Source organism: Vigna radiata, chromosome 3 (assembly GCF_000741045.1).
Source record: "Vigna radiata var. radiata cultivar VC1973A chromosome 3, Vradiata_ver6, whole genome shotgun sequence".
Lineage (NCBI taxonomy): Eukaryota > Viridiplantae > Streptophyta > Magnoliopsida > Fabales > Fabaceae > Vigna > Vigna radiata.
In genome coordinates, this window is record NC_028353.1 from 11,837,071 (window position 1) to 11,855,756 (window position 18,686).

The window sequence follows — 18,686 nt, forward strand, 5'->3', positions numbered from 1 at the left end:
AAAGTGAAATCGTGTTTGGTTCACTACTTTGGGTGTGGCTCGAATTGGATTTTTATTCTTTCGCAAGTTTTAGACTCGTGACGAGGCTAAGGTTGGAAATGGGAAATTTGGGGTTTTGATTTTGTGATTTAAGGTTGTAGTTGATTCATCTTATCTTCTCTGCAGATTGATGGTCATGAATTGGGGATTTTGGGTTTCTGATTCTTGCAGTTTGCGCTCTATTTTTGGAAAATTTATTGTATTCTTGATGATGCAATTTAGAAGGTTAGAGTTCGAATGAATTTTGGATTTTTTATCCTCGTTATTTTGTAAGAGAATTCCAAGGAGGAATGTCTCATGATTAGTGATGATTTGGTAAAGTATGAACATGGTCAGTCTCTGCTGTCGTTTTGTTCCTGATATTCAGTGAGGATGCCTTCTCATGTAGAGGAGGGTAATTCATGTGTGGGAATGGCAGGAGGTCCACGATCATAAGACCAGATGGTCGTTTTAGAACTAACCTCGGGTGGCAGTTGATGTATGAATGCCAGTTACTACACCACACCAAGTGCTAAAAATGTCGAGCTACATTGTTTATACCGTCCGGACAGAGTCTAAAGTGGTCGGTCTTTATAGTCTAAAACGTTCGGTTTTTCTTTACTTTCTATATTTGTATGATGATTTTATGAATGAAATGTTATTTGATCATATTATTGTGACGGTTAAATGTATGTGAGTTTAGAATAATTAAATTACATAACCTTACTCTTATTTTGTTGTCATGTCTGTATTGTCGTTCTGTATTTTACCGTTCGGTCATTTTCTCTTCACTGCAATAATCATCCAATGGATGTGAGTAAAAGGCGTGATTGAAGAATCATTGGAGGAAGCCCTGTAGTTGGAGCAACCCGAGGATAGTGTTGGACCGTCCGGTCCTTAGTTAGGTTTCTATTTTACTGTCTTGAGTAGTTGACTATTCGGTCTACGTTTGTACATTCTGTTCTTTGTAATTATTTCAAATTCTATGATATTTCATATTTTGTTCTCTTTAATTGCTTACTCTTCATTGTTCTTTATTATTGTTTTTGCTAACTTCTTAAAATAATTATAGTCTTCCAGTCCTAAACAATTTAGGAGAAACGTATTAAATAATCTCTAATATTTTAATAAAGACATATATTCCAAAACAATTGAAGAGATCCTCCTGAAGACAGGTCATCTAGGAAAATAATCTTTAATATGTTATTGAAAAATGCTAAATTGTTATTTACCGTTATATTACGTTGACAAAAGATATTATGTTGGCATTAATTTATATAGAGAATCTAAGTGATTTAGCATATAGAATATAATCTTGTTTGGATGAGAATTTTAAAAGAAAAATAATTTTTATAAAAGTTAGCAAATCTATTTTTTCTTTTAAAATTTTTTAGCTTCATTTTATTTTGTCAGTGTCGTTAACTTGATTAAAATCATATTGTTGACTTAATTAAGATTTGATGAGATCATGATTTTAAAATTATATATCGATAAATACCGTTACTATTTCTTTTATTGATAAATGTTGTAAAAAAATTATTTCATAATAAAATCTATCATATTTTAAGTTTTTTAGTTAACATTAAAGATTCTTTTTTCATACATTTAAAATACTTTTTCTTTAATTTATACATTTTTAGTTTATTTTTTTTACCTGATATTAATATATTTTTTCATATTAATATTTCTCTTTTTTTGTCAAATTTTAAGAATTTTGTTTGGTAAGTAAAAATTATTATTTTTATTTACATTGTTAGAACTAATGATCTCGAAGCAATTGCCCTTGTCATTTCCTGTCTTTCCACAATGTGTGTATATAATTGTTTCTTCTTTTACTTCATTGCACAACTTGATTTTAGTCTCTATATTCACAGCCAGTCCCATAATCATTCCTCGCTCTTGGTGATTGTTTTCACCCTTTCTTCTTGCACCATGGTGGCATATACCCGGTTTAATGAGAGTAATGGATTTGTTGCCAAAACATTTGACTGTGTTGTTTTATAACTTTCATCATCTAGCCCCATTAAGAATTGATGAACTTTTTCTTCTTTTCTTCGTTTCTCAAGTTTGGTAACAATATTACACTTGCATCTACCACACTTACATTGTGGTATTTCTTCATAATTTGCCATTTCGTCCTACAATATTTTTAGCTTCCCATGATAGGAAACCATTGTCATTCCTCCTTGCTGTTTGCATTCTATCAATTCTAACTTTAGTAGTTGGATTCTTGGTGCATTCACAATCGAGAATCGTTCCTTGATATAATCCCAAAAGTCCTTTGCGTTTTTCATGTAGGCAATAATGGAACACAAATTAGGTCCAATGTTGTTTAGTATCCTAGACACAAGCATCGATTGAATTGTCCACCAATCTTCCATCTTGGATGTGTCTGTTTCCGGTTTCGTATGAGTCCCATCTATGAAACCTCATTTTCTTCGAGCCTGCAAAGAGATCTTCACTGTCTTAGCCCATTCCTCGTAATTTTCTCCTTTTACTTGCACCTATGTAATCACATTTACAAGATTATCACTGAACACTCAGATCGTAAGGCGGTGGTGTTTTCTTCACTCCTCGATTTCAGTATTTTCTCTTTCATTTGTCATTTTAACTATGTAGCTACCTTATGAGATATCAAACATTTAACTCTAATACCATGCCAAATTATATGTAAAGTATGATTTTTCATTAATTATAATATGTCAATGTATACAAGGAAAATGAAATCAATTTAGGCTACCATCAACTACAATCACGTAATTGGCATCCACATGTCACAATTTGTCAAATTTGTTCGTTAATAAATGAGATCCAATGATAATAATAAAATGAGTTCACAATAAAATATGTTGTAGGTTGGTTAGTATTTAACTGTTTAAAAAATATTGTGAGAATTAATTATTGTTTTACCAGTTAAATTTAAGTGTACGAGAGTATAGCAACTAAAAGTAAAAGATACCAGCAACTAAACTGATGATCATGCAAATGCCAACCGAATGGATCCTCCGAGTGATTTAGGTTTAGATTACTTTTAGGTTTAATTGATTCGAAGGTTCTTATTTATGCAGATTTGCGTCAATTAGATCCTCGTATTTCGAAAGGGTTCAATTAGATCTCTTTTTATGAAAAATTGAAGTAATAAAGTTCATACTGTTAAATTTTGTTAACGATGTCTAAATTGTTACCTGAGGTGGACTTAAATGATTTTTTAATTTAAAAAAAGTTTAAAAAAGTTCCTGCCACGTCATCAGCCTGACACATCATCATCATCGTCTCCAGACAAACCCTAATTTCTTTCTAAGAAACCCTAGCCGCCGCATCATCCAACACCGTCATCGCCATCCTGCTGGCAGCCGGCAACCGTCCTCTCCAACGCATCATCAACGTCCAAGCCGTCGTCGCAGAACCACCATCTCGGACCTTCATCTTCTCCGACATCAGGGTGCATGCAAATTTTTTTACCTAAAAAATCGATACAAAAGAGATGATAGAATGAAACAAAAAGGGTAAAAGAATTGTGGACATAGAATGAAGTTCATGAGCTCAATTGAAGTCCCATGTTCCATTCCTTGCCAGATTTATCACGATTCACAACAGAAAAGTAACAGGTGGGATGAAATAATAACGAGATGTTGATCGTAACCATTAAATGAGAAACTGCACAAAATGAAGGAATTGAAAATGAGACCAGTAAATGTCCTCCTCCTTAGATCTGCAACCATTACAACTTTAAACCCCCATTTGAACAACAACATTCAGAGATGAAAAAAGTTTCAATCTTTAGTGGTTTGAGTCTAAGAGACGGTGAAAGGTACGAGTTGAGAGCAAAGACACACAACCCACAGAGTATGCTTCGATAGTTGCGCATGCTTGGGCAAGGGAGCCCTCGTTGCCGTTTTGACCCCAGTAGATGGAAATTTAGAGTTTAGGGTTTAAGGTAGGATTTGAAGAAAAAGATCGATGAACAAATAATTAAGGATTTTTAACTTTAGATTTAATTAATGAAATGCAAAGAATTTTTTTTTTTTAAATTTAAAATCATATAAATCTATGTCTCTTTATACGCTACGTAGCTATTAAATGCTACCTCACCGTGTCATTAGATAAAAAATTTAACACCTTCCACATAATTTAAGGACCGTAATTTTATCATAAAAAAAATCCAATTAAACTTTTTCAAAATACTGTAACACGTAAATCTGCAGGAATAGATAGCTCCAAATCAATTAAACCTTACTTTTAACTTACTTTTAATATCTTAGCAGGCAGAAGTCCTCAAACACAAGAAAAAGAAAAAAAAATGAAAAAGAAAATAATATATAAGAAAATAACATCACGTCATTTGTGAGCGGAGACCCCAATCGAACACCGCCTGGACACAACACAGGTGGGTGGGAGAACAAATCGCGAAGAATTGTTAGTATAGTGTCTCACCCTCGCGCAGAAACCTTCATCAATTTCCACAAACTCGAACAACGAATCGTTCTCCATTGCTAACCTAAAAAATGGGTTGTTTCTTGAGCAAAAACGGCGATACCAACGCCAACAGGATCGCACGTTGGCGAGCCACTGGAATTGTTGCTTTGCGCGATTCCAAATTAAAGGCAATCAATTCTCTCTTTGTCGTGTCTAATTGATTTTTCCCAATTGTGCTTTTTTTTTTCTTGTTTTTATTTATTTCTTTGTTAGTTGAGATGATGGCTGCATGCTGTGTTACATTTGAAACCTTGAAATGATGATAATGTTATGCTGTTGGCAAAGCCTCTACTGTTGACGTCTAAAGTTAATGACACTTACGTCACTGCTTATGATATTTTCTTCTTTTTACTGCGTTGTTTAAGCTTGGTACACTGAAATTTGAAACGATAAATGCTTAAGTTTTATGAGCTTTTTGCGTGTACTGGTTTGGTAGTGTTAGTTTGGAAACTTTGATTAGATAGTCTGTTTAGTTGTTGTTTGAATTGTATTGTTTACATTGTGAAACTATTTCAGGCCTTTTTTGGTATGAATGGATTTTTGGAAAAAGTGATGTTATACTGTTGTGTGATACTTGCGAGACTCGTCAAAACATTTGACAGAGGTCTGTTGCTTTTATTGAAAATTTGATATTTTATGTTGTTATGCGTGTGGACAATTTACTTTATCTCTTTTTGTGTATTTGTATTTGTATGCTTGCCCTTGTGTGTTTTTTCAGAACACGTTTACTTACAATGGAGCCTTTGCAAACAGTCATTTCCAGATGAAATTATTAAGTTAGACACATCTGTTCGCACTCTTGACTTGACGCATAATCGAATAGATAAGTGGTTTTCCATTCTTCTATTATATTTACCTTACATTTTGTTTAAGATGTCATCCCTCTAAGTATATGGTAATTTTGACATGTAACAAAAGTGTGTTTTCTCTCTAAAAGGATTATTACTTTGCTGTTAACAATTCATTTTTTCCATTGCAGTTGACATTCCTATGGAAATCAACAAGTTAATTAATATACAACGAATGGTAAGAACCAACTATTACTTTATGCAGCTATGCCGATGCGATGGTAGCTTCTGTTGAGCATTTACTGTAAACGTTTTTGGACTAAGATATTTTTTATGGATTTTATCTGTCGTTTTTAAATAAATTAATAGGGTCAGTAAATTAAAAATGGTTGTAAGAGAATTTGACATGATATTTTGTGGCCTTCTTTTCTCAATACTGGTATTACCAATTGGGTTTTTTTTTTTTCAGGCTTTAGCAACGTACTGCTAAATGATGTGTTCAAACATAATGGATAGTTATAAATCATGGTTGATTTTAAGATATATATATATATATATATATATATATATATATAGACACACACACTATTTCTTGTCATTTCTTAATTACAAAACCTATTAAAAACTAAACACTATAATTATCTCCTGACTTTCTAATTGGTAGAACCTTAACAAGTTGCATATGTGCTTGTTTTACACCACTTATTAGACTTATAAACTAAAGGGACAGATAAAAATTATTAAGACCAAGTCAGACTGAAGTTTGTCTTCATTTCCACAACTCTGCATTGAACCCTGTCATTTTTTTTATTTCCCTTTGCAAGTATGGTTACTATTTAATTATTAAATTTTAATTTTTTTTCTTTCACTTTGAAACTCATTTTCTTTTGACTATGTGTTAGGACTCTGCTATCTTTCATTTATTTTTACCATAGTAGTATTTGGGTAGCCACTTCTTTAATGTTTTAAAAATAGGTAGAGTTATATAATAGAAAAGATTGATTAAAATACCATTTTAATTGAAGTTGCATTGACATCACAGGTATTAGCGGAGAACTTAATTGAGAGACTGCCAATGAGTTTAGGCAAACTCCAATCGTTGAAACTGTTGAACCTGGATGGAAATCGAATAACTTCCTTACCTGATGAATGTAATCTTTAAGTAACTATTTAAAGTAAATATCGTTATTTATTTTCTTAGCATTTATTTAGTCTAACTTTTCTTTGTTTTTTGTATTAATTGAATGTATTTTTTCTCTAGTGGACCAGTTAGTAAGGCTTGAACGCTTATCTGTCTCAAGGAATTTATTAGCATCCTTGCCAATGACTATTGGAAGTTTGAGAAATGTAATACATCTCGGAACCTAAATATCATTCAACTTTTTATGTTTTCTTCTTTTCCATGTGCTTAATGCATTTATACCTAGATATGATTATTTGCTTCATGATCATTCAATTTTGAAAATTTGCAATTATCCTTTGAGTGTAGACATTTCAAAAAGGTAGTTGTCTCCACTTCATACATATATACATGTAAGAAACAATGTTATTTGTCATAATGAAAAAAAAATTATATTTTATTGTGGCTTCCGAAGTAGTATGTTCTTGTCTATTTGTCAACACTTCAAGTGAATAAACATAATTTTTTTTTCTCTTGAAATCAGCTTAACTTCTGAACCTTGAATAATCTTTAATTAGGACTTCTAGAATTTAAGAACTCTGATCCAGACACACATATTGTAATCTTATCCAATGCAGAATTTATGCTAGATAGACTTGTGATTTTAATTTGAGCAGAGCTTGGTATAATTATGCACTCAAAGAAAAGAACTCAAAGTATGGTTTGGCAGACTTTAATATGAAATGCTTACCTTATTTTAACATTAGAGGCTAATACATTGTTTAATTTTGTAGTTGGTGCTTTTGAATGTGTCAAATAACAAGTTACGGTCCCTTCCAGAATCTGTTGGCAGTTGCTCCTCTTTGGAAGAGTTACAAGCAAATGGTATGTTTTATGTAGAAACAAATTGTTCATGTATGCATTTCCTGGACATTGTAATGGATATGTTTGCATATTGGCTTGTGCGTGTGTTTTCCTTACTTGTTCTTTTTCATGTGTTTACTAAGTTAGAATTTTTGTTGTTAGCCCGAAGAGGATCTGCCTTCATGATCTTTGTTTCTCTTCAATGGAAGTTTTTGTTTTAGGGTTTGCTGAACTTCGTGTTTTCTTGATATTTCATATTATTTTTCATATTTTACCTCGTATTTTGAAGTTGAAGTGTTTGGAGTCCTTGTGCTTTATAGTTTGTTTATGTTTTAGTTATTTTCAAGAACGATTACTTTTTTAAATATCTCTTAACTGGGTTGATGAATTCAAAGTTTGTTGACACACCCATGGATCCTAATACCAAACTCCTACCAAATTAGGAGAACCTATTTCATATCTTGAGCAATATAGAAGATGGTTGGGAAATTAAATTACTTTACAGTTACTCATCTTGACATTTTCTTTGTCATCAATGTTGTAAGCCACTTTCTCATTTCCCCATGTGAAGATCATTGGAATGAAATCATCCATATATTAAAGTACATTAAAGGATCTCTTGGAAATAGTTTGTTATAATAACCATACAAAGATTGTTTGCTATATAGATGTTGATTTGGCATGATCTCCTTCTAATAGAAGAACTATTTCCGGGTATTGTGTTTCCATTGGAGGTAACTTAATCCCTTGGAAGAGTAAGAAACAAAGGGTTGTGGCAAGATCCAGTGCAAAAGTAGAATATAGATCTATGGTCTCAACCACTTGTGAACTTGTTTGGCTTAAACAATTGCTTAAAGAGTTACAATTTGGAAATGTCACTCAAATGACACTTATATGTGACAATCAAACTGTTTTTCATATCAGCTCTCTAATTTTGTCTTTCACAAGATATCAAACACATTAAGATTGACTATCATTTCATTTGAGGGAAGATTGTATATGGAGACATCAAGACTCAGTTTGTAAACTTAAACGATCACTTAGCATACATTTTCCCTAAGTCTTTATAGGGACTGCATTGGTACATATGATCTATATGCACCAGTTTTAAGGAGAATGTTAAATATATCGTGTTTTATGTTAATTAGGGAAACATGTCCCTATGTTAATAATGTTATTTTTACATATTCATTTATATTTTAGGCTTAGCCTACATTCTCTTTATTATAAAGGTTAAATATATGTTTTAGTCCTCATATTTGTTCCCCATTCTCAATTAGGTCCTCATGTTTTTTTTTGTCCCAATTGCATCCTAATATTTGTAAATTTGAGGAATTAAGCCTTCTCCGTTTTTTTTGTCCCAATTGCATCCTAATATTTGTAAATTTGAGGAATTAAGCCCTCTCCGTTTTTTTTTGTCCCAATTGCATCCTAATATTTGTAAATTTGAGGAATTAAGCCCTCTCCGTTTTTTTTGTCCCAATTGCATTCTAATATTTGTAAATTTGAGGCAATTAAGTCCTCTCAATTGACCTACGATGTTAGTGGCCAGTTAACGGAGAGGGCTTAATTGCTTCAAATTTACAAATATTAGGATGTAATTGGGACAAAAAAAAAACATGAGGACCTAATTGAGAATGGAGAACAAATATGAGGACTAAAACATATATTTAACCTATTATAAATACATTATCTTATGTATATTCTCAACACCAGGGAGATTAACCCTATACCTAGCTTTTCTCTATATTAAATACTGTATATATGTTGTGCTTGAATGAGGCTAATTCCAACCTTTTTCTTAACATTTCAGATAATCTTATAGAAGATCTTCCATCTTCTGTGTGCAATCTCTCTCACTTAAAGTCACTTTGCTTGGATAACAATAATGTGAAGCAGGTAGTTTTTTGTGATTTTGAATTCTAGGTTATGGACTTCTAGACTTGATTAAATGCATTTTACTGTTTCCCTTTATAGTAGTTTATTTATTTTGTGAGTGTGAATTGAATTTTTCTATGTTCTAAAACTGTATGGATATCTTCTAAGGACAATTCATCTATATTGTAAAAGCAAAAATTGGTCCGATAATGATTTCCTCTTTATCCTTAAATGTGTTTTTGAAGAATTAACAAAACCACAGGAAAGATTTAGCTAAATTATATTAACTATTGAGTTCAACTACCTGAATTCATATGATGAAACTTGTAACATATCTACCTTTATATTAACAAAATGTTTTTAACATACATACCCAAAGAGGACTAATTAAAAACTGATGAGGCGATATTAATTTTTGGGCTACATTATATGAGCAGGCATCATATCCATAAATTTAAAATAATTAGGATCAAGATATGCTTAAACTTTTTGAACCAAAAACATATAGAAAGAATATATAGCTAGCTTTTAAAGTTCTTAATTAAAGAAATAACAATCATCATTTGCCATGAATTAGGATTTGAGTTTCAAAAAATCAACTCTTCTATGGTATGCAGTGTTATCATAACTAAATAGGTCATTAACCCTATCAAGGTACTGGGTTAGAAGGTCACTGGTTGAAACCAGTGGGTATCTAATTAAACCTCGTGCCTCACACATCACTAAATATATAATTTTATATTACAAATATAGTACAAAATAGTTTTTGTTGTTTGCTTATTAAAAGGGTGACTTTGTGTGGTGGTTATATTGCCCTTAAACTGCCCTTGGGACTTTGATTTTGTCCTCTCAAACCATTTTATTTTCGTCATTAAAATATTTATGAGGTAGATCCAACGAGCTGCAGCAGATGTATGTAAGAGTGCAATAACATGTGTAAAGAGAGCTTCAAACTGACCACCACATCACTACAAAACTGGAAGATGTGAAGCACATGGCTGAGTGAAACCAATCAAGTCACTGAATTAATCTCAATTTTGATCTGGGTTGATATTAAGAGAAAGGCCCTATTAAAGGTTTACCAATGTAGGCTCAAAACTATTAAGCAGTAAAGAAGGTAGTTAAAATTGAGGTTATGACTAGGATCGCTCAAAACTATACATGTGTGTGTATATATGTATGTATTTGGAAGGATGTGTAAAATCGATGAGAGGTAGGCTTGTTCCTGTTTCTCTTTTGCATTGGTTTGCTTAAGGGTTTACTTCAATATTAGGAATATCCAGCTTCATTCCCACGGATATGCATGAGAAGTTATTCATTATTATGAGAACTATTTAGAGCCGATCAAGTGGTCGACTAACAATTGCCAAGTTGATATTCCGAAATGTAGCCTTTTTTTAACCATACTTGTTAAATTCTACCGATAATTTTTAACGGTAGCTGCTAAATAGTAGTTTTGACTTTGAATTACATATGCCATACTAACTAGAATTTACGATGGTGGGTTTGGACTATGGTATCATAGTTGTCCATCTTGTAGGTAATAAACTATTTTTAACAATGATACCTTTTCCATTTTTTTTTCTTTATAATTCATTCGCATTTGAATATTTTTGTTTGCCTCTTGAAAGCCCAAGCGTAACAAATTTACATAATATCCAGTTTCCTTATATTTCAAATGTCTTGATGACACTTTGGTTTCGTTTCGGACAGACTCCTCGGAATTTATTGAAAGACTGCAAAGCTCTTCAGAACATATCACTGCATGGTAATCCTATATCAATGGATCAATTGCAACAGGTATGATCTTGTTTCGTACGTTTTACCTTTTCTATTTGAATGATAGAATCATAGGTTTAATTTTCAATACAATTCAACGATTGATGAATGATCTAGATGGAGGGGTTTCAAGAGTTTGAAGCAAGGAGGAAAAAGAAGTTTGACAAACAAAATGATTCAAATGTGATGATCGGTTCAAAAGGTCTTGATGAGGGTGTTGATTTATGATGTGGTCAGGCTTGCTGAGACCAATAACAATGAGGAGGAGCTTTTGGATTTGGTTTGGAATACTTCGTTTTTTACTAATGCCTTTTCTTTCACATATGAAACAAGTGTGTTGATATTCCTGTCACATTGTATGTGATTCTTTCTGTCATTATCCTGCGCCAGTTCTTGTTTGCCTGCAAATATGATGACTTCAACAACAAAAGTAATACCATTCCTTCGATATAGTGTTGAAGATGTTGTTTGCTTTCTTTTTTGTCAAGAAAAAAAATTGTCTCATCTAAAATGCCTCTGAATTACTAAGGCTTACTGTTAATGATCTACGAAAAATAAATTGCAAGCGAGCCTTTGGGAAATTGTCACTGATCCTTGGTGACTGGGTATGAATCGTAAGATTCTTCTACTTAGACACTGAAGTCTGTAATATACTCAATGCAACAGTAATATAAACAGAGAAGGTACCAAAAATGGCAATAGAAGTGTATTCCAGAAAGTTTATTTATCTCTTAGTGAGTTCATATGGTATCACCGAGTAATCACAAAAAGCTGCAAAAATGAAATATGCTCTCAACAATGAAAGAAACGTCCTAGAGAGAGAAGATAATTCTCAATCATTGCTTGCCTTCAAGTGCTAACTAATTCCCTTTTTTGTACACATTCTTTCCTCACAGAAAATCCTTCAACCTTGTATTTTCCTTTCTCTCTCTCACGTGCCCTTGTCCACCACTCCCCTCTGCTATCGGTGCCATGTGGCTTGATTTTCCAAATGACTCATCTTTGGCCTCTATTTCCCCTGCCCATTCTACCCCTGCAGTAGCCCTTTTATTCTCACCCATTACAATATCCTCCCATCAACACTAACCTTGTCCTCAAGGTTAAAGTCAGGGTAGGCTTTGATAAACACTTTAAGGTCTTCCTATGTAGCTTCTGTTTCAGATAACACAGCCTAGTGAACTAAGACTTGGGAAATGCGGTTGGACCTGCGGATTATGTGACGTTTCTGAAGGATAGCTTGAGGCATTAACAAGGGACCCTCGGGCAATGTAGTCAATGGAAGTGGAACATAAGCAATGTCATGAGGCCTTTGCATTCTTTCAACTGAGATATGTGGAAGTTGGGATGGATTTTTGCAGTTGCAGGTAATAAGAGTTTATAGGCCATTGACCCAATGCGATCGATGATTGGGAATGGGCCAAAAGATCTCAGTCCCAGTTTCTGGTTTTTTTCTTAATTGAATGGAGTGTTGTCTATAAGGTTGGAGTTTGACCAAAACCAAATTACCAATCTTCAGTTCCTTATGCATGCATCTATTGTCTGCATATTTCTTCATTTTCTCTTGGGCTTTAAGAAGCTGCCTCTTTAATTGAGTCAAAGCCATGTCCCTTTCTCCTAAGAGCTCTTGAACTGATGGTGGATCCTTCGCATCCATGGTATATTTAACTATGGTCGGTGGATCTCTGCCATACACCACCTTAAATGGTGTTGTGTGCAGACTGTTGTGAAAAGATGAGTTGTACCAAAACTCTGCCCAAGGTAACAGTCGGGTCCATGTCTTCGGATTATCAAAAGTAAAGCACCTCAGATACATCTCTATACACTTATTCAGGGCTTCTGACTGTCTGTCGGATTGCGGGTGGTAAACCGTCGACATGTTCAATGTTGTGCCATTGAATAGGTGTTGCCAAAAGTGACTGATGAAGATCTTATCCCTGTCAGAAACTATTGTTCTAGGGAACCCGTGCAGTTTGACAACTACGTTAATGAACAATTCAGCCACACTCTTATTATTATAATCCGCTTTAAGGGGAGCAAGGTGAGCATACTTAGATAACCGGTCAATGACAACCATTATTACGGTATACCCATTGGAAGGTGGAAGACCCGTAATGAAATCCATGGCTATATCCTCCCAAACTTGATTAGGAATTGGGAGTGGCTAAAGTAACCCTGCTGGAAGGGTGGTGGCAGATTTAGCTTGTTGGCAGATCAAGCATTGTTGGACATAGTGAGTGATTTCTTTGAGCATGCTAGGCCAATAAAACTGTGAAGACAGCCTTGCCATAGTTCGGTTTATTCCAGCATGACCCCCTATTGGTGAACTATGATATTCTTTGAGCAACAATTGTATAATTTCCCCATTTCTTGGGATTACCACTCTGTGCTTCCATTGTAAGAGTCCATCAGTGTATGTATAATTATGATTAGGTGGGTTCCCTGCTGCACAAGCTTGTATAACAGCTTGAAGATGAGGATCGAGTGGTGTGGCTTGCTTAATTTTGGACATCAAGTTAGTCTCTCTATTGGACCATGTCATGAAAAAGGATCTGGACAAGGCATCAGCAGCCTGGTTATCCTTTCCTGGTTTGTATTCGATGGTGAAATCATATCCCAAAAATTTGGGGAGCCATGCCTGCTGGTCAGGGGTTTGGAGGGATTGATCCATTAGACTTTTGAGGCTTTTTTGATCAGTTCGGATGATGAACTTATGACCTAGCAAGTAGTGTCGAAATTTAGCAATTGCTTCAGTGATGGCATAAAATTCCCTGGTATAAGCAGATTTGTTTTGCATCCTAGAAGATAATTTTTTTGAAAAGAATGCTATAGGATGCTTGTTTTGGCTGAGAACGGCACCAATCCCCAATCCAGATGCGTCAGTCTCCAAGACAAAGGGTTTTGAGAAATCTGGTAATGCTAATATAGGAGCAGTGGTTATTGCTTGTTTCAAGGCCTCAAAAGCTTGAGTTGCATGTGATGTCCATTGAAAATTATCCTTTTTAAGGAGGTTGGTCAAGGGGTGGGTGATGGCAGCATACCCTTTGATAAATCTTCTGTAATAACCTGTTAAACCAAGGAATCCTCTCAGTTGTTTAGTGTTTTAGGGGCAGGACCATTGCAAAACAGCTTGAACCTTGGTAGCATCCATTGCTACGCCATTCCCTGAGACAGTGTGTCCTAAGTAATCCACTTGAGAGAGACCAAAGGAACATTTGGATAATTTAGCATATAATTTGTTTTCTTGCAAGATGTGCAAAACGGCGTCCAAGTGACTAAGATGAGCAGACCAAGAAGGGTTGTATACCAGTCTATCATAAAAAAAAAAAACAACACAAACTTCCTTAGAAGGCCTTTAAATATGTCATTCATGAGAGCTTGAAAAGTTGTTCGGGCATTTGTTAAGCCAAATGGCATGACAAGTCATTCATAGTGGCCTTGATGAGTGCGAAAGGCATTTTTAAATCTGTCTGCAGGATGAACCAATTTGGAGAAGAATTTAGCACCAAATAATTCGTCTAGTAGCTCTTCAACAGTTGGGATAGGAAATTTGTCTTTGATTGTGACAGCATTCAGTGCTCTGTAGTCAGTACAAAATCTCTAAGTACCATCTTTCTTTCTGACCAAAATAATTGGGGAAGAGAAGGGGCTGGTGCTATGGGAAATAATACCTTCGTCCAACATTTGTTGAACCATATTCTCAATTTGTTGTTTCTGACTGTGAGGATATTTGTATGGCCTCACTCTCACAACATTCACATCCGGCATGAGAGGAATGCAGTGATTTTGAGATCTATTTGGGGGAAGGCCCTTCGGTTTGGCAAATATTAGTCTGTATGTGTGAAGAAGAAGTGCAAGTTCAGGGGCAATATTCTCTGGAATAACCAAGCTATCATCCTCTAGAGTGAGGGGTTGATTTAATTGCAATGTAAACAGTTCTGCAATGGCATCAGTTTTGTACAGTCGAGTCAGCTGATGCAGCTATGCGGGTTTTGGCAGTGTTGGGGGCTCACCTTGCAATGTAATAAGTTGTTTATCCCAATAAAACTTTAAGGAGACTGAGCGATAGTCTGCAATGTGCGGTCTGATAGTAGCCAACCAACCAACACCTAATATCAAATCAGCACTAGAAACAAGTAATAGGTACATTGGAAGTTTAAGTGTATGGCCTTGCACTTTAACCTGAACTTCTTTAATAACCCCTTCGGTAGACATGGCATGTCCATTGCCTACCATGACTTGCAGAGATGACATATCCTCCACTGGCAACTTAAGGCAATGAGCGATTCGTGGTTGTAAGAAATTATCAGAACTTCCACTATCCAACAATATCTGAATAGTCATGCCATGTAATGAGCCTTGAAAACACATGGTTCCTGCACTAGTAGCACCCTTTAAAGCATTAAGAGCTAGATGGTGTTCCAGGTTCTGTTCTAATGCCTGAACCTGAATTTCAGTATCAGTTTGCTTCTCCTCATCATATTCAACTTGTAAAAATGTATATTGGCGATTCGGACACTTATGGGTTGCCGTGAACCTCTCATCGCATGTATAACCCAGCCCTTTTTCCCTGCGTGATTGCATTTCCGCAGGTGACAAACGTTTAATGTTATTGGGACGAAGGGTCTGGGGAAAAGGCCTTTGGTTTGGGGTAGGCAGAATTGGTTGTTGGGGTGGATTGTTATACGATTGGGTAGTAGTAGGGAATGTGTTTTGGTGGGCATTTCTGGAAGTGTGGGGTTGGGATGGTTTTGGTTTGAAGGTGCATTTCTCTTCAAAAGTTGGGCTAAGGAAATGGCTTTGAGGATTGTGTTTGGTGCTTGAGCTATCACCTCCCTACGAAGGTCAGGTTTCAACCCACTGATGAAGAATCGAGAAGAGCTTCACTGCTAACACCATAAATCCTGTTAGCAAGAGCTGTAAGCTGCAGATAATATTCATTGACAAAGGAGGATTGAATGATTTTAAACAAGGTAGATCTAGGTGATTCAAAGGGTGAAGGGCCAAATTCCAACTCTAACGAATGAACCAGGGTGTTCCATGAAACAATGGGATTGTTTCTATGCATCATTTGATACCACGAGACCACTTCTTTCTCAAAATGAATAGCTGCTATAGTCAATCACTGTTCATCCGGCGTATCATAATAGTCGAAGAATTGTTCCGCTTTAAATATCCATTGGAGCACATCCGAACCATCAAAACGTGAAAAATCTAGCTTTACATTTCTGACCTAAAATGGTTCAGGGACATTGCGTGAGTTCGCTCCTCCATGTGCCATATTCTCCTTCAAGTCCTCAATGGCATTACGTAGCTCTTGCATCTCTGCTGCATGCTCACGTTCACGTTTCTGCATAAGCTCCAGGATCTACTTGAGGTCGTTTGAAGACGAAGCATCGACCATGGCAATGAAAGCACCAATTTGTAATATACTCAATGCAACGGTAATATAAACAGAGAAGGTACCAAAAATGGCAATAGAAGTGTATTCCAGAAAGTTTATTTATCTCTCATTGAGTTCATATGGTATCACCGAGTAATCAAAGAAAGCTGTAAAAATGAAATATGCTCTCAGCAATAAAAGAAACGTCCTAGAGAGAAGACAATTCTCAATCATTGCCTGCCTCTAAGTGCTAACTAATTCCCCTTTTTGTACACATTCTTTCCCCACAGAAAATCCTTCAACCTTACATTTTTCTTTCTCTCTCTCACGTGCCCTTGTTTGCCACTCCCCTCTGCTATCATGTCATGTGGCTTGATTTCCCAAATGACTCATCTTTGACCTCTGTTTCCCCTGCCGATTCTACCCTGCAGTAGCCCTTTTATTCTCACCCATTACAAAGTCACAGGAAAAAATATTGTAATTTTACATTATATGAAGACTTGCTCTGGTGAATGCTTCCGTGCTTGTTAAATAAGTGTTTTAAGATATTTTTGGATATGGATATGTTTTTTGAAACACTCATTTCAGAAAAATATTTTTATATTTTGGATTCAGTGTTTTGGAAAATATTTCTAAATTTAAAAGTACTTTTCTGTAATACTATTCCGATTTGTTTTAAAAAAATATATTTCCGGAAGGAGGTGCGACGAAGAAAGATGTGAAATGCCAGGAATTAAAATAATTTGTTAATGAAGGGTACTTAAGTCATCTCAATAGGAATACGGGGTCCACGAAGAAAATAGGGGTGCAAGAAGAAATCTCCTGATCATCTTTCTCAATAAACATACCACAAGGTTGGATTGTGCTTCCTACACCCAATCATTTTGCTGAAAAAAACTTTTGAGAAGTTATTTCTGAAACATTTTTTTCATGTATATTGGAAAATTTATTCTTGAAAATTCATTCTGAAATAATCATCACAAAAGGTATTATAAACATTTTGGAAAAGTTGTTCAAGAAATATTGTTCAAAAAAATTGTTCTGGCATACATTTTGGAAATCTGGTTTTGCAAATTCGTTCAAGAAATTCATTTCGAAAATTCCATTCACGAAAATATGTTTCCAAAATCATATTTTGAAATTCTGGAAAGCTTGTTCTGAAAATTTTCTAGAACATGATTTTATGAAGGATACTGGCCATTTTGAAAATGGGGCTGTGCGAAGAAATTGTGGGGTTGTAGGAAGAAAAAGCCATAGTTTCATGCTTCATCAAAATTTGCTTCAGCCTCACCTTGAATAATGAACATGAAACCTCTAATCAATTTGCCATCTGAACGTGTGCTATATTTAGTTTTACAATCGTAAACGATAAATTGTTAAACAACAAAACATAAATCTTGAAAAGATTTCATCTATATGACACATTTTTTCTAAAAAGACAAATCATGTCATTTTTCCATCTTGAAGGAAATTTTTCAATGAAAAATTAAATATTATTAAACTCACTAAATTTAAAAAGAAACTTAGTTGGGGTTTTTTTTTAGGATTATTTAAAAAAAGGAGAAATACTATTTTAATGACCTTAAGAAATTACTTTCCAAAGGGTAACTTAATTGTCATGCAATGAGGTGGGTGTTATAAGAGACAATGGGTTATATGTAGAGTTAACTATGTTTTTTGTTTCTAAACTATTAAGCGGTTTTAGTTTTATTATTTCTTTCAAAGTTTGATCTAGTTAGATCTTTATTCTTTCAAAATTTATAGAATCAATCATGAATGACTGATGACATTAGTGTTTTATTTAACGTGGCTAATGATAATTCATATCAACATGACACATGGAAAAATATTTAATTTAAAAAATATTTTTTATTTTTCATTTCATTTTCTTCTCCTATCCCAACTCTCTACTTTCTTCGTTTTGAGTACCATTACACTCCATTCATGGCTCACACAAAACCAATCTTGTCGCAATAGTTTGTTCTTGTCGTGCTGTGTGAAATGTCTGACAACTTCACTGACGTTCAACAATAATATTCGGGTATAACAGAATATGGGGATGCACGAAATAAATGTTCAACAACAAATAAAAATAACAAACACAAATATTATTGGAAAGCAATCGTTGGGGTTAAAACAGCAACGAATGGCCAAGCCCATTAAACCTTTATCTCTTTTTCTCTCATAAGGAAGAGCTTCTTCCCATTCATGGAAACTTCACATCTTTTCTCCATCAGTAAATCGTGATCGACCATGGGGGACTAGAAAATATTGTTGCCACCTACTATAGTTGCCTCACAACTTCATTGTCGTCAGCATCAACAACACCAACTATGTCATCGAAGCTAAACTTTCCTCTTGTTAATTTGATAAACCCTATATC

The 18,686-nt window shown here is 34.7% G+C and overlaps 1 protein-coding gene across 2 annotated transcripts; it reads left to right on the plus strand.

Moving 5' to 3' along the window:
• The first annotated feature begins 4,276 nt into the window (after window positions 1-4,276).
• Window positions 4,277-11,383, plus strand: LOC106756807 (plant intracellular Ras-group-related LRR protein 7). Of its 2 annotated transcripts, XM_014639398.2 has the most exons (10): window positions 4,277-4,622; window positions 5,011-5,098; window positions 5,213-5,317; window positions 5,474-5,520; window positions 6,325-6,433; window positions 6,544-6,629; window positions 7,197-7,287; window positions 9,080-9,165; window positions 10,858-10,944; window positions 11,041-11,383. In XM_014639398.2, the coding sequence occupies exons 1-10, from the start codon at window positions 4,524-4,526 to the stop codon at window positions 11,149-11,151; spliced, it is 909 nt and encodes a 302-aa protein (XP_014494884.2). In that variant the 5' UTR covers window positions 4,277-4,523; the 3' UTR covers window positions 11,152-11,383. The 2 variants fall into 2 exon arrangements, with proteins under 2 accessions (XP_014494884.2, XP_014494885.1); XM_014639399.2 differs by lacking the exon at window positions 5,011-5,098 and having other exon boundaries at window positions 4,287-4,622; window positions 5,248-5,317.
• Window positions 11,384-18,686: the final 7,303 nt, after the last annotated feature.

Excerpts from the sequence above, each read along its gene's own strand:
- LOC106756807 (XM_014639398.2), top strand. The coding sequence starts at position 4,524 with ATGGGTTGTTTCTTGAGCAAAAACGGCGATACCAACGCCAACAGGATC. Across the intron at positions 5,318-5,473 it reads CTTGACGCATAATCGAATAG|TTGACATTCCTATGGAAATC; the intron begins ATAAGTGGTTTT and ends TTTCCATTGCAG. Across the intron at positions 7,288-9,079 it reads GGAAGAGTTACAAGCAAATG|ATAATCTTATAGAAGATCTT; the intron begins GTATGTTTTATG and ends TTAACATTTCAG.